This window comes from Carassius carassius, chromosome 8, assembly GCF_963082965.1.
Source record: "Carassius carassius chromosome 8, fCarCar2.1, whole genome shotgun sequence".
Taxonomy (NCBI): domain Eukaryota; kingdom Metazoa; phylum Chordata; class Actinopteri; order Cypriniformes; family Cyprinidae; genus Carassius; species Carassius carassius.
In genome coordinates, this window is record NC_081762.1 from 9,412,834 (window position 1) to 9,427,114 (window position 14,281).

Here is a 14,281-nt window from a genome sequence, read left to right on the forward strand (position 1 = left end):
AAAATTACGGTCCCTGGGAGAAGACATGGTCAGTTCACTTAGTTTTGTCGTGGCCACGACATAATAACTCGTGGGAACGTGATAATATGTTGTGGCCATGAGATATTAATTAATGGGAACATCATATTAAAATTTAAATATTTATTATTTAAATTAACATTTAAATCTTTTATTATGCTGACTGTAATTTTTGCTGGAATGCAGTTTAAATGTAGCATATATTTCATTTTATTTTGGTTAATTAATAGACCATAATTATAAATACAATAGTGTTTTGATGAGGAATTAATCATTCATGTAGTTTCATTTGTAAATGAAAACACAACACATTTGACACAAAGTCCGGTAGCCAAGGCATATGGTTAATATAATAATTTGCAAATAAAATATTTTCTGTAATAATATAATCAAAATGATCTTGTGGCCACGACATACAGTAATGTGACGTTCCCACGAATTAATATTTCGTGGCCACGACAAAACTAAATGAAGCGACCATGTTTTCTCCCGGGCACTGTATAAAATGGGCTTTTAGGGCTTCCGTATTTACTAGTGCGCGTTCTCATTCAAGAGTAAAACCAACCTGAAGTTTCGTTTCTCGAGAAAGGGGAACTTAGGCATTACATCACATTAAGCTTTTGCATGACATTACTTTTTTTTATCCCGTTTACAGTATATCCCTTGCAAGTTTCGACTCATCCGTTTTGTCATGAATTCCGGCAACAAGTCAGGATGTGACATAAAATGAATGATTGAGCATTCGCCTGTGAAACTGTACAGTAAAACAGAGACATCTGATCATCTTTCCTTTTCTTGTGTGCAAGATATATTGGGGAAAATATGTCTTATTGGTTGGAGACAATATGATTCTGCCTTTTGTATTATGTTTGGAATCCTGTTGGATTATAAAAATAAATATTTTTAATGAATGCAATGTTGATTCTGGTCGTTTTTCTCACGTACGTGCAAAGGTATGAAGAAAAAAAACCGTATTTTTTCATTAAGCTATTCTGAAGAATTGTGACAGTAAGACGGTAGGCGGGGTTTCCTAATCACACGCTGTCATTACAGTTCGCTCGATGAACAGGTAGGTCGCACCAAACTACTGGCTTGATTACCTAAATATTATTTGTGTCAAATGTCAAATATTTTTAAAAGAAATGTGTTTTAAGATAGGAGAGCATTGTAGAATTTTAATATCCAAGTGTTGGCTAGTTGTTATCTCTTGAGGAAATAGGATGTCAGGGAACTTTACCATTAGATTTTTGGACAAAATAAGTAGCCTACTGTGAAAGAGCTTCTGAATGTGATTTCTGGGTCGTTCCTACAGTTTGGTGAATTATTCAGCAGATTTGTTGATTTTTTTTTTATTTAGCATAAGATTTATGAAGAATTGTAATAGATAAAAGTCTATAGTACATATGACAATATAAATTGTAAATCAAAATTGTACTGTTTTGCTGTACTTTAGATCAAATACATGCAGGCTTGGTGAGCAGAAGAGACTTTCTTTGAAAAAAAAATGAAAATCTTACTGTTCAAAAACTTTTGACTGGAAGTGTATATAGCTACAACAGGTTTTTCTGGTTCTCGAATCTAACTGGCTGTAAGGAGTGTGATTTTCTAGTGATATCTGAACTTCAGCCATTTCACTGTTTTTAGGCTAATACTTTAATACTTTTTCCATTTGTGGTATTTCTCACAGTAAGTAAGGCGGGGGGGGGGGGGGGGGGGGGGGTTACTTTATAAAGCTTTTCAGGAAACAGTATCAACGCCCCCTCATGGATTTGTCACCATGATTAAAAAAAAAAAAATGCTCTTTCCAAATAAAGCATTATGAAATCATTTACTTATGGTTTGTGTGGCTGCTACAGTCAGATCTAGTAAAAATGTTTCTTTGTGAACTCTTTATGACACTGCCTCATTTACAAAATAACATAAAATTCTCCAATCCATCCTCAGACATGATCCGGGATGCCATTAATAAACTATCCTCTTGTTGCTCATACTTGGATCCTTCTAATATCTGTACAAAGATGTGAACGAGCTGTTTAAACTATGAAACTTACAGGGTCTTTTAATGGTACAAAGACACTCTTATATGCCAAAAGATCAAGTCAAACTAGATTTATCATGTCATGACCCCTTTAATAATAATAGTGTATGTATGTGTGTGTGTGTGTGTGTGTGTGTGTGGTCTTTTCTGTGTTTTCATTGGTTTTAGTTCTGCTCCCTGTGACCCAGTTTCCTGAGTTGTCTTTATTCATCATTATATCCACCCTTGTTTATTAACTCATCAGTTCCTTTGCTTTCCTCCATGAGTTTGCTTTGTTTAAACTCTTACTTCTCCTTTTGTTTCTGTCTGTTCTCATTTATAATAGTGTTTGGTAATGTTTCTGAGTTTGTTATTTCCAGTTATTCGTTCTAGTCATGCAAGTGATTTGTAAATGTTACACTGAGTGTAACATTTACCAAACATGTGTGTTCATGATGGTGACTTTAGTTACAATAGACTTTTATACTGAAAGAAACTGAAACGAGGTTGTAAACAAGGAAATTATTTTTATTTTCCCCAACTGTGCGATTATGGCTGTACAAAATTTGCAGTTTTGAATATTAGTGTGTGTGCAGCATACAAAATATAAAAAATGGCTAAATTATAAAAAAATATGTATATTTATTCCATAATAAAGTTGAGAAAACCTTGGGACTTGTGAAGTGTGAGGGAATGTATACTGTCATTAATAATTGCAGATGATGTTCTGAAACAATCTGATATTTTTCACAGATACAGTAAAAGACGGTCTTCACATATGGCTGAAAAAATGGTATTATTTTAAACAATATATATATATATATATATTTTTTTTTTTTTTTTTTTTTTTTGCATGGCATACTAATGACCTGTTGCAATCTTTTGTGTAGTAATAAGATATATATTTATATATTGCATAAATTTGTATAATGATGTTATAATGCATCATTGTTTCAGTTTCAATTTTTTTTAGCATTAATTACACTTAATAAAAACAATAAATAACCCATTTTGAACACTTAATAATCTTAATAGTACGGTGGCCGAGACAGCTCAACACGCTGCAACTTAAGAAAACACATGCAAATTGAAAAAACATCAGCAAATGAAGAAAACATTTTCATCAGTTTGACAACACAAGTGTTGCAAATCATCACAACACATGCATAAAGGGGCGCTGCACAAGATCCCGGGCCCTATGCATAGGCAGTCCTAATGCAGTATTTATAATAAAGTAATAAAGTATTAATAAAGTATTTGCAGCACGTTTCGTTTTATGCAAGTGTTGTGAGGATTTGTAGCGCGTTTCGCTATATTCATGTGTTGTGATGATTTGCAGAACGTTTCGCTATATGCATGTGTTGTGATGATTTGCATAGCGTTTTGCTATATGCATGTGTTGTGATGATTTGCAGAGCGTTTCGTTTATGCATGTGTTGTGATGATTTGTAGCGCGTTTCGCTATATGCATGTGTTGTGATGATTTGCAGAGCGTTTCGTTTATGCATGTTTTGTGATGATTTGTAGCGCGTTTCGCTATATGCATGTGTTGTGATGATTTGCAGAGCGTTTCGTTTATGCATGTGTTGTGATGATTTGTAGCGCGTTTCGCTATATGCATGTGTTGTGATGATTTGTAGCGCGTTTCGCTATATGCATGTGTTGTGATGATTTGCAGAGCGTTTCGTTATATGCATGTGTTGTGATGATTTGTAGCGCGTTTCGCTATATGCATGTGTTGTGATGATTTGCAGAGCGTTTCGTTATATGCATGTGTTGTGATGATTTGCAACACTTGTGTTGTCAAACTGATGAAGATGTTTTCTTCACTTGCTGATGTTTTTTCAATTTGCATGTGTTTTCTTAAGTTGCAGTGTGTTGAGCTGTCTCGGCCACCGTATAATAGTCCTTCATCTGGTCTGTCTGATATATGCATTTTGGATTGCAGCTTAACAAACTAGGTGCAAATACTTAAACATAAGCCAGAGAACCATAAAAATTAAACAATAAAAATAGTAACAGCAAATGAAATCTATTACATTTTTTTATATTAAAACTGTTGGTTATGAATTTTAATTTAGAATTTGCAAATGCTTTTTCGAAGTAGAAGAGTTTTTTATTTTTTGTGCTCATTTGGCATTTAATACCATGCCATCTTGACTCAATCCTTTGCAGGAATTACAGAGACAAAGAAAAAGGAGGGTGGCCATCAAGGATGAAGGGAGGAGGAAAGAGTGCAGGACTTCCACTGAAACAATACCACCATCAGGTATCAAAAAAGATTCACACAGTGATAGGCAGTTTAACAAAGGCTACACCAAATAAGCAAGACATTAGCATTCTTTAGGTACAGCACAATAAAAAAATTTTTTTTTTTAATCAGAAAAACCACAGCTGGATGAGACGTTCCATCGCTTTTCATCCAGAAGCACACAGAGCAAATCAGCTGGTTTGTCTCATCAGTGCATGGTTTAAATGTTATTTTTTTGTAATATATGTTTTATACTGTGTAAAAAGGTTAAAGGGTGGTTCCACAATTGCTCTCTAGAAATGGTGGGTTGAATATCCAGTTCATAGATCCAAATATGGGTAAATTATTAAAGATAAAAAGGTGAAGACTAAAATTGTAGAAATCTAGGATTTTTCTAGAAAGTAATATCCACAAATTAATTTATAAATACACTGTAAAAAAAAATCCAGTTGTTTTTATAGTAAAAAAAAGCAGCTGTTGATGCCAGAATCAAAAAAACATAATTCGTCCATAAATAATATTTAATTAGCCCAAAATTATACAGCATTACCAATGGGTTAATGAAATAAACCAGGCATTTCTAGAGAGTTTTGATTATTTTTATGAAGAAGTATGTTTGAATGGAGATTGTGTATTTCTGAGTGCTAAATATGAAACTGGATATTTATACTGTAGATATGTGAACAGTGTGGGGTAGTTACTCAAAAAATGCTATACTGTATATTATTCATTACTAGTTACTCCTTCCAAAAGTAATATTATTACTTTCTGGCAACAGTAATTAGTTACACTATTAGATACATTTTTTTTTTTTTTTTTACAGTTGTAATTGCGTATTTTCCCCATATCCTTCTGAATATATTTCTGCCTCATCATTTGACCAAAATCCACATTGGATCACAGTCACAAGTTACTACAAACACAGTGGTGATTAATAGTAACATTTACAGTAAGTGTTGTACTGTTTTAATCTCATTAATTGTTTAGCTTGAAGTTAATAGTAGCTCTAATTTCTCTGTTACCTATATTATATTCCATGATGTATTTTATCAAAAGAAATCATAAAAGCTCATAAGAAAATGTTTTGTACTCTAAAAAGATTTTATACAATTTAAATTGGGTTCAGAGGGAGGTAAGCCATCAGACTGTAGGACTTCAAATCAGTAAGGGTTGAGGCATCGAAAGTAACACGCCGTTTTATGAATAGTAACTGTAATATTATTACTTAAAATCAAATTAATAATTATTTACACTACTAGTTACAGCACAAAGTAATATTATTACTGCAACTAGTTAATAACTATTACTCCCCAACACTCCATGTGAACAATGTTTTTAGAAAAATTTTGGCGGCCAGATGTACATAGTGGAAAAAGTACCTACAGAGAGCCATCATTCTTTAAAAAATAACTACAATATAAAAAATATATGATTGAATCATAATAACTAATTAATAAATATATTCATATTCAATTTTGCGATAAAAATGATTCTGTTACCTCTGATTCTGGTAACAAAGAACAAACAGAAATGGCTTGATAAGTATTCAACTCCAGCTGAACCTGACAAAATTCCTACTCCAAACTTGAGAGTTGAGGCAGCAGTGACTGGAGAACTTTGTTGGATGTCACTGACAGCTTTGATGTATGTCCATGGATGTCGGGTTACAGAAATGTGTGAGGAGAGGGAAAAAAGAAAAGCATTCTAAGCAATCTTTTTGCTCCCTTGTCTTGGAGGAGCTTTCTCAGGATACCTTCTTGGGAGCTTGTGATGGACACTGGCCTTTTTTCATGAGATTATGGGCAAGCTGATAAGCACTGACTTTACCTGAAAGCAGCTGGACCAGTGATGATGATTCAAACTGATTTTCAACCGTATGCTGAGGAAAAATTGCAAAGTTGAATGAGTAATACTATGAAACATTCATACTTTCACCACAGGGTTTAAGAATACTTATCAAACCATATTAGATGCACAGTGCTTGAAGTGGGACGGTACTTACTGATATGCAGCAGGCCTTCCGGCAGTTCTGTGCTATGCTGTTTACAGTACCAGACATTTTTTTGTCGTACCGGCAGCTTAGTACTCTTTTCTGACCTGCTTGAAAAATGCTGGATCACTGCCTGCTGCATGGATGTGGACACGCTGGATCTCTCTCGCGCGTGAGCGTGGACACATTGGGTCTCTTTTCACTTCAAGCACTGGATGTATCATTATAAAAAGAGTGAAAACTTTCAGGAGGTACTCTGTCCAAGCTGTATACTTCTGTCTTTATGGCCAATAGTTCAAATGGAACCACCTTTTAAACTACAAATCAATAAAAATCTACAACAAACTGTGCAGAGTAAATTATTAAAAAAAAAAAAAAAAAACATTTTCACAACGCATTTTCTGTGTGGACATGATTTGGACTTCAGTGGACACGGAAGTTACGCAGCGTGATTGGAAAAGGCGGTCCAAAGACGTGTCTACACGCAGCAAGAAGTTTGCGATACAGTAAGTGTATCAACATTTGGTACAACATTCAAAGGACAAAGCTCCTGTATGCTAATGTGTCAGTAGCCCATGCTACAATGGATTTGAGGTGGATGAAGATAGACTCACCAGTCAAAGTTAGATCTTCGAAATAATGCCATTATTTCATTTGGAGTGGGAACCTTTGCAGAAATCATGAATATTGAAGAACTTCTAGCAACTTGCACACTACATTTTTCAGGGATTACCCCTCAGTATGCTTTATATTGGAACGCATCCTCCTCATCCCTGTTTGTGACTTCTGATTGAGTAGATGAAGAATTCCAAGTGGGAAGGAATAGATGATTGCTTTCCGATAAAGCCTTAAATCAAGGATAAGATGGGATATCTGCAAACACTTTGACCTCCAATATGATGCTTAATACAATGTGTTTTGTGATATGGAAAGTGAGTGGATATATTGGTGTCATGTCCTCAGTCATGCATTGCATTGTACAATAATGCAATTGAAGCTGGTAGAATGGAAGAAGAACATGATTTCAAGATTTTTTGGAGGGAAGTTTTTTTACATTGACAAATCAAGAATTGTTGTTAATGTAAGGATCACTCGTAGACTGAAGAAACCTTCATTTTGATACAGCTGCCTGAAACTGTCACAGTACATGGCAGTTTATTCAAGATTTGACTCAATCATTGCAGGGATGTTTTTATCCAGCTTACTTGGCAACAGCGCTCAGATGGTTTCATGTATCCAAAAGCTTCCATCCAGAAATATTTGGGTTCCTTTTCCTATTTTGAAGAAAATTATCTGCAGGCTTTTTGGAGTGCATTAATTCTGAACTTCATAATTCGGTATATTTGGAGAAATGTTCTGCTGCTGTTTTCATGGATTTCCACGTTTACATCATTGACCTGAAAAGTGGACATTGTGGCAGAATGATTTTCTCCTCTACTTCTTCTCAAGAACATGCAATGGACAAGACATGTTGGGAAGCACCCCTAACCAAACATCCTCACTGCCTTCGGCGTTCCACGAAAAACACCAAACAAAGAAGACCATATCTAGGTAAGTAGAGTCACACTTGATTTTGGAATATGGAGATCATACATAAACACCAATACAAAATCTTTTTCAGCATCAACAATGGTGCAGAGACCTCTTCTGAAGATGCAGTCCCAGATGAAAACTCTTCTGCCAAAAGGCTGGAAGTAAGATATTTTCTATTCTACTTTATTTTAGGACACAAGACTTTCATAAATTATATATCTACATTCATGACAATTACATTGTTCTCATCTCTACTTCAACATAAAAGCTCTGTGACAACTGTCCTCAGTGTGATTCAGAAGAAGTGTGTTTACCTGAAACCAACCAGAATGCTGCGCCTTCTTCTGTGAAGGATGACGCAAGCCTACAGAACAAAAAAGGTCTGATGTTATTCAGTAGTTTCATTGATTGGGCTGTCAGTACATTGTCAAAGCATGTGTAGGGTTAGACTAGTTCCTTTGGTGAGATGTTTGCTAAATCATAAAGACAGTTGCTCTGTTATTATGAACTGGTCACAGATATGAACATGCAGGATAAATATGGTGTAATACGTATTTGAATTGCTTGTTCTTTTCCTGTAAAACAGATGATCACAAGATTGCCTTACTCTCTGGTCAAGAGGAGCCATATTTGTCACCTCTCAACTCATCAAAGTAGGTTCTTTACTTCCCTCAGTTTGTTAATACAGCAATCAGTTAACTTTACATTGTAGTATAATTTTACATTAATTTGAAGTATAATTTTAAATTTTTACATTAACATTTATGACCTAAGCAGTGACTTATGTAATTTTTATTTTAAGCAAGATACATTTATTAAAGTAAACTTGACTGTAACGCTTTTACCAAGTACATAAAGGTAGCTGTTTCATTCCACGTGTTTGTATGTTTATTATACAGTAAATGTAGCTGATACATGTTGGAACCGATATGATATTCATTGTTGTCTGCTTCTGCTGGACTTTCAGGAGATGTTTATTTAACTGCTCACCTGAAGATGAAACATTCACTGTGGGAAATGGCAAACGAAAAAGAAAAAGGTCTAAATTAAAGAGTTTCTTAACACTTTTATTAGTGATCAAATTCTCACTTTCCTTGGACTCCAAAAACCACATAAAAATATATATATATATACTGTTACACTCTATTTTAAGGTGTCCTTGTTACAGTGTAATTATACATTAAGTACTGTGTAATATTAATTAACTACATGTACTTACTATATAGTTGGGGCTAGAATTAGGGTTTGGCTTAGGCTTACTTGCATGTGATTATGCATAATTTATTGCTTTTATAATAGTGAGTCATGTAGGGTGTAACAAGGACACCTTAAAATAAAATGTTACCTAAAAATTTGTTAAAACTACAAATTTATTCCATTATTCAAATGTGCAAAAAATCATTTGAGAAATGTTAAATAACTCATATAACTTTTTTTTCTTGATTATCACTTAATACATAACCAGATCAGATTTCATGGGCTACTACACAACCTAACTAGTGTTTACTTACAATTTAGTGACTACAGTCAGCCTGAGGACTACAAAGGGTCTAAGATTGGCTCGGATTGGGAGGACAGAGGGAACAACGTAAGTTGTATCTTTTATACAATTATTGTTTAAACTATCAACACCAATACTTATTACGCAGCTTATTTTTGTATTTGAATTTTCTAGCGGTCCAGTTGTGAGGGGAAAGAAAACACACCACATGTCAACCTGTCCTTCCAGCCAGAGCAAATGAGGAAGAAGAGGTTTTTGAATGAAATTCCTGAAACATTTGGTCAAAATTCAGAAGATGGAAACTCCACTGCAAAAATGCCTGATCAGCCATCTGGAGTGCATACGTCCTGGCAAAGTAGTCCTGTTGAACAAATTAAAAACATTGCTGATAGGAGCATTGAAGACCTAAACAATGACATCAGTGAGCCAATCAGAATAAGCAATTTTTCCCACTATGCCAAAGTAATTTATTATCTCATCATATTTTGGTGGCAACAGAAAAAGCATGAAAGGCAGGATGTCACCATTTCAGTTGGTGGATATTCAGTACGGTTGCAGGGAAGTGATCTGTACTGTTGTCCAGTCAGAAAATATGAGAAAGAGATACAACTTCACGACAAACATCTTAATTATGCAAGACTGAAACCATCAAAAGAAATTGCTAAAAACTATTCTGATACAATTTGGAACTACATTAAGGGCAACCATGACAAGGTGGAATCTTGTGTACTGACACCTCAAGACGCCACTGCAGTGTGTGCTATTTTGTTCTCAGAAGTTATTAGGTATCCTAGCATGTTTTTCCACAATATTCTTTTGATGCATTGTTATAAATCATGGAGTGAGTTTAGTGACTATCATCCCATGGTAACAGGAGGTTCATGGAAACATCAGAGCAAAGAAGAAAAACCTCCAGAGAAAGTTGTAAAGAGAGAACATGAAAACCTTGTATTTTTTGCTAAGAAAATAATGAGGGATGAGGGGAAAAGAGGCACTCTATTTAAAGTTACCTTGCAAGTTTGAAGAACCAGAACCTTGGGAAAATGTGTGAATAACACACAAATATAAACTGCGGGGCTCTTTTTGAGAGAGGCTTTTGGGGTATGGGAGCTGAACACGCAGCAACCCTTGAAGTTTCACCCGAAGAGAGGTCTCCTAAACCAATGAATATTTTTTTATAATTTTTTTTACTATTTTTATTATATTTATGATTTTATTTAATATTTATGTATTTATACTAGCGTTTTACACTAAATATGTTAATAAATATGATTTATTGACTTCATTGTGTCTTTTTGTGAGTGGTCATGCATTACATGAGAGGGGTGATAACATTTTGCTGTGAAAAAAAAGCTGCAATAACAGTAAGAAATGAAATTTAAACCTTCTGTATGATCAGTATTATTGATTAGAAATTGGTTAGCAGCAGATTCATGGCCTCTACATACAAAATACTGTGCGATCATTAAAGAAGAGTCTAAAAGCTGAATACACTGAAGTCTGTGTAAACTGTGGTTATCAGCTGCTCTTTTAATGTACAGCTTTTACCATAGAGAAAATCACTTTATGGGGACTAATAACATAATTTGATAATAATTAGTTTACAGTTTACAGTATGTACTTTTCTGTGTATATCCATACACTGTAAACTGAGAAAAATTATTTCAAGGAAATGAACACAAGTGTAATTTATCCATTAATTATATATCTTTATTTCTCTTTAATAAATCTACTTTTAAATCCAAGTTTAATCCAAATGATCATTTAAATAAAATAAAAAAACTTTCTGAATAAAATGTGTATTCTGACATTCAAATTTATTTCATTTAAACTTCACTGGACATGCAAACAATACTTCTTTTTTCAGGCCTAAACAAATTAAAATACTCTCTGTAGCTCGACTCTCACCCCAGGTCAAAAGGTGGGTTTGTCTCCTTGTAGGCTTCAGTTTTGGAAGGGCCAGCAGAACAGCAGCGTCTGCATTCTACGATGTGGATTTTCTTCTTTAGACCATTAACACATGAGCGTATGGCACTGCGAACAGCAGCCGAGGAAAAGTAAAAGATGATGGGGTCCAAGCAGGCGTTCAGAGTGCTGGAGATTAATGCAAAATGACGCCACCATTCGCTATTACCGTGAATGAAACCAACCACGTGCGAGACGTTATATGGGCTAAAACAGACGGTGAAAACCAACAGCGTCCCCACCGCCAACCCAATGGCCCTGAGTCTACGGCGTCGTCCGAGATGAGGCAGATTGGAGAGGATTCGTATGAAGTTTATATAGCAGAAGCAGCAGATGAGGAGGGGTATACAGAAAAGCACGACAAAAAGCTCCAGACGAGCAGGAAGAAGAATGTTCAGCTGTTCTACGGTGAAGTTATCATAGCAAATTGTCACGTGGGGATTAGATTGCAGCTTGCTGTAGCTCGAATTATCACTTGAGGGTATGTGTGGCACAATGTAGACGATGCTGAGGTTCAGAGATCCCAGAAGCCAGAGGAAGCAGCTTGCTATCACAGCATTGCGTGGACGGCGGCCTAGAGCGTATCGGATTGGAAACGCAACACCTAAGTAGCGCTCTATGCTAATCGCGGTCAGAAATAACGTGCTGGTGTAGATGGTGGAGAAGAAGAGGAAACTGCTAATGGGGCACAGGTAATATGGCAGGCTCCAGTTCAAGTTGTCAGTGGCCTCCTTCATCTTGAACGGCAGGACCGCGAGGAAGATGAGGTCAGATATTGTCAGGTTTAGCAGGAGAATGTCAATGGGGGTTGGCTTGCGGTGAACCTTTTGAAGGAAGGTAAAGAACGCCAGGATGTTGGCGGGAAGGCCGATCAGGAAGGTGAGGATGTAGACTGATAAGAGAAGCTGGTAGTTCAACTTGGCCATTAGTCCGTACCTCACAGATGGTCAACAGGTGCTAGAAACACTGCAGGGAACCGAAACAGCAGAGGTCAATAAGGTGAAATGAATAGGAATACAGCTTTGCTCTTGCCATTGTCAGGGGTTAATATTGATGAAAAACCTTTAATAATTTTTTTTAATAAAATGATCATGTAGAGAACTCTAAAGAAATGGTTTTAACCAGTGTAAAGCAAATCCAAAGAGCAATGCATAAAAAGTGATTTCATAAGATATTTCTTCAACTATGACATATACCTTGTAATTAATTTTACTTTTTAATCAGCTTTAACTAGCTTTTCTTATTCTGCAAATGAATGTAAAAAAATTATTTCTTCAAAACTTGGATTTAAAGTATCCTAATAATACAATATTAAACAATATTTTCACACACAATTTAAGATGCTAAATAAAAGTAGTACTACTGAAAGTCCACCAACTTAAAAAAATACAATAAAATAAATGGGATGGGGGGCTGGCAAAACTGCTCTGTGTGTTTGGGACAATAAGATCAATACATAAAGGGCATTGAAAAACTGCTAAATGAATTTTAAAGCATTGGAAAAGTTTCCAATATAGTTTTAATGTGATCTTTATATGACAAAAGTAAGCATAAAATAATAATAATAATAATAATAATAATAAAAATAAAAACTAGCTTTTAAAATCATGCCTGATGTTAAAAGGAATATTGTCTGTTTAAAATTATAATTAATAAAATAAAAATACTGACCTTCACAACGTAGAAAAATAAAGATCTTCAGCATTTTGTGTCTCCCCAGTTTCACGCAAAGTATCTGTAAGCTTCTTTCACCTCTGTCCTAGACATTGTGAATGTGTGATTAGACTATGTGATGGGTGCGATGACTCAAAACAGCGGAAATTTAATCAATTCAGAGCATAATCTGCAACACTGAGGCTCATCAAACAATGTCTCTTGGCAACCTTGGGAACAGTCAGTGAGAAGAACACAGGAAGTTGTCATAACTGCTCTATATGGGGTATGTGAAGCCCCCAATAACACTTTTATAACACAATAACATCTTTTCATGTGAAACTTACTGGAAAGATAAGAAGCAAGTGTTTGTCTTGTGTGTGTGTTTACATGGACATTCTATATTAATTAGTACAGATTCCGGTAGTATGCCATGGTTGATCATATCAAGCTGATTTGTGTCTCATTCAAATTTTATTCCTGATGCTATTGAACTGAATATTAACTAAAATCCAGAATGTTATATTGTTATATTTATATTGGAACTCATTTGTTAGTAATGTGTTTGTCTGGTGAATCATTTTCAGCCAGTGAACTCTGTATAAAGGATTTTTTTTTTAAATAAATAATGCAATTTAATTTGATACAACAAAATATCTTTGCAACTAAATTTAGGCTATATTGGTTCTAAAGTTAAAGCATCTATGTGCTACTTATACAATTATTATAAGACTAATTAAAATTTTATTTTACAACTTCTACCAAAGAGCCTGTTTCCTGTAGTTCATGGTTACTCATTCCTCGACTTCCTGTGGAGTTTAGTTCCACACCTGCCTGTAATTTTCAGGTAAACTTAGTGATTTGTTGATTCAGTGGCATTTAATTACAATCCGCAGGAAATGGGTTCTCGGAACAGGAAGTATTGCTCTATTGCCAGAACTTAAATGGACAGTTTTACCACAAAATTAAAATTATTTTCTAATTTACCTTGGCCATATGCCAACCTACTATCATTTCTTTCTACTAAAAAACATAATATTGCAGAACATAGGCCTACTGTATAACTACTGAGGCATATCTCAAAAATATGTTATTTTATGTTACACAGAAGAAAGAAAGTGATTGGAACGTCACAGGATGAGCAAATGATGACACAACACTCACTTTTGTCTGAACGTCAAAAGGACACTGTGGTGTTCTGAGTTAGCCTCTAGAGAGAGCTCTCGTGTTTGAGTCAGAGTCTTGCACGGGTCCGTTTTTTGAGACCCGCGGCCACCCGTACCCACAAAGTTCAGCACCAGATCCGACCTGTCACCCGTGATAATATTAAAAATCCGCAGCCGCCCAGACCCG

The 14,281-nt window shown here is 35.2% G+C and overlaps 2 protein-coding genes across 2 annotated transcripts; one reads left to right on the top strand and one right to left on the bottom strand.

Annotated features, from left to right (window-relative positions):
* Positions 1-5,861: 5,861 nt before the first annotated feature.
* On the top strand, positions 5,862-10,595 carry si:dkey-211g8.8 (uncharacterized protein LOC108004533 homolog). The gene is made up of 7 exons (XM_059555999.1): positions 5,862-7,827; positions 7,898-7,970; positions 8,078-8,189; positions 8,396-8,462; positions 8,777-8,848; positions 9,328-9,397; positions 9,485-10,595. The coding sequence occupies exons 1-7, from the start codon at positions 7,745-7,747 to the stop codon at positions 10,331-10,333; spliced, it is 1,326 nt and encodes a 441-aa protein (XP_059411982.1). The 5' UTR covers positions 5,862-7,744; the 3' UTR covers positions 10,334-10,595.
* A 619-nt stretch (positions 10,596-11,214) lies between these two features.
* Positions 11,215-12,429, bottom strand: si:dkey-211g8.6 (uncharacterized protein LOC794045 homolog). The gene has a single exon (XM_059556000.1). It carries the CDS (start codon positions 12,199-12,201, stop codon positions 11,215-11,217), a length of 987 nt encoding a protein of 328 aa, XP_059411983.1. The 5' UTR covers positions 12,202-12,429.
* Positions 12,430-14,281: the final 1,852 nt, after the last annotated feature.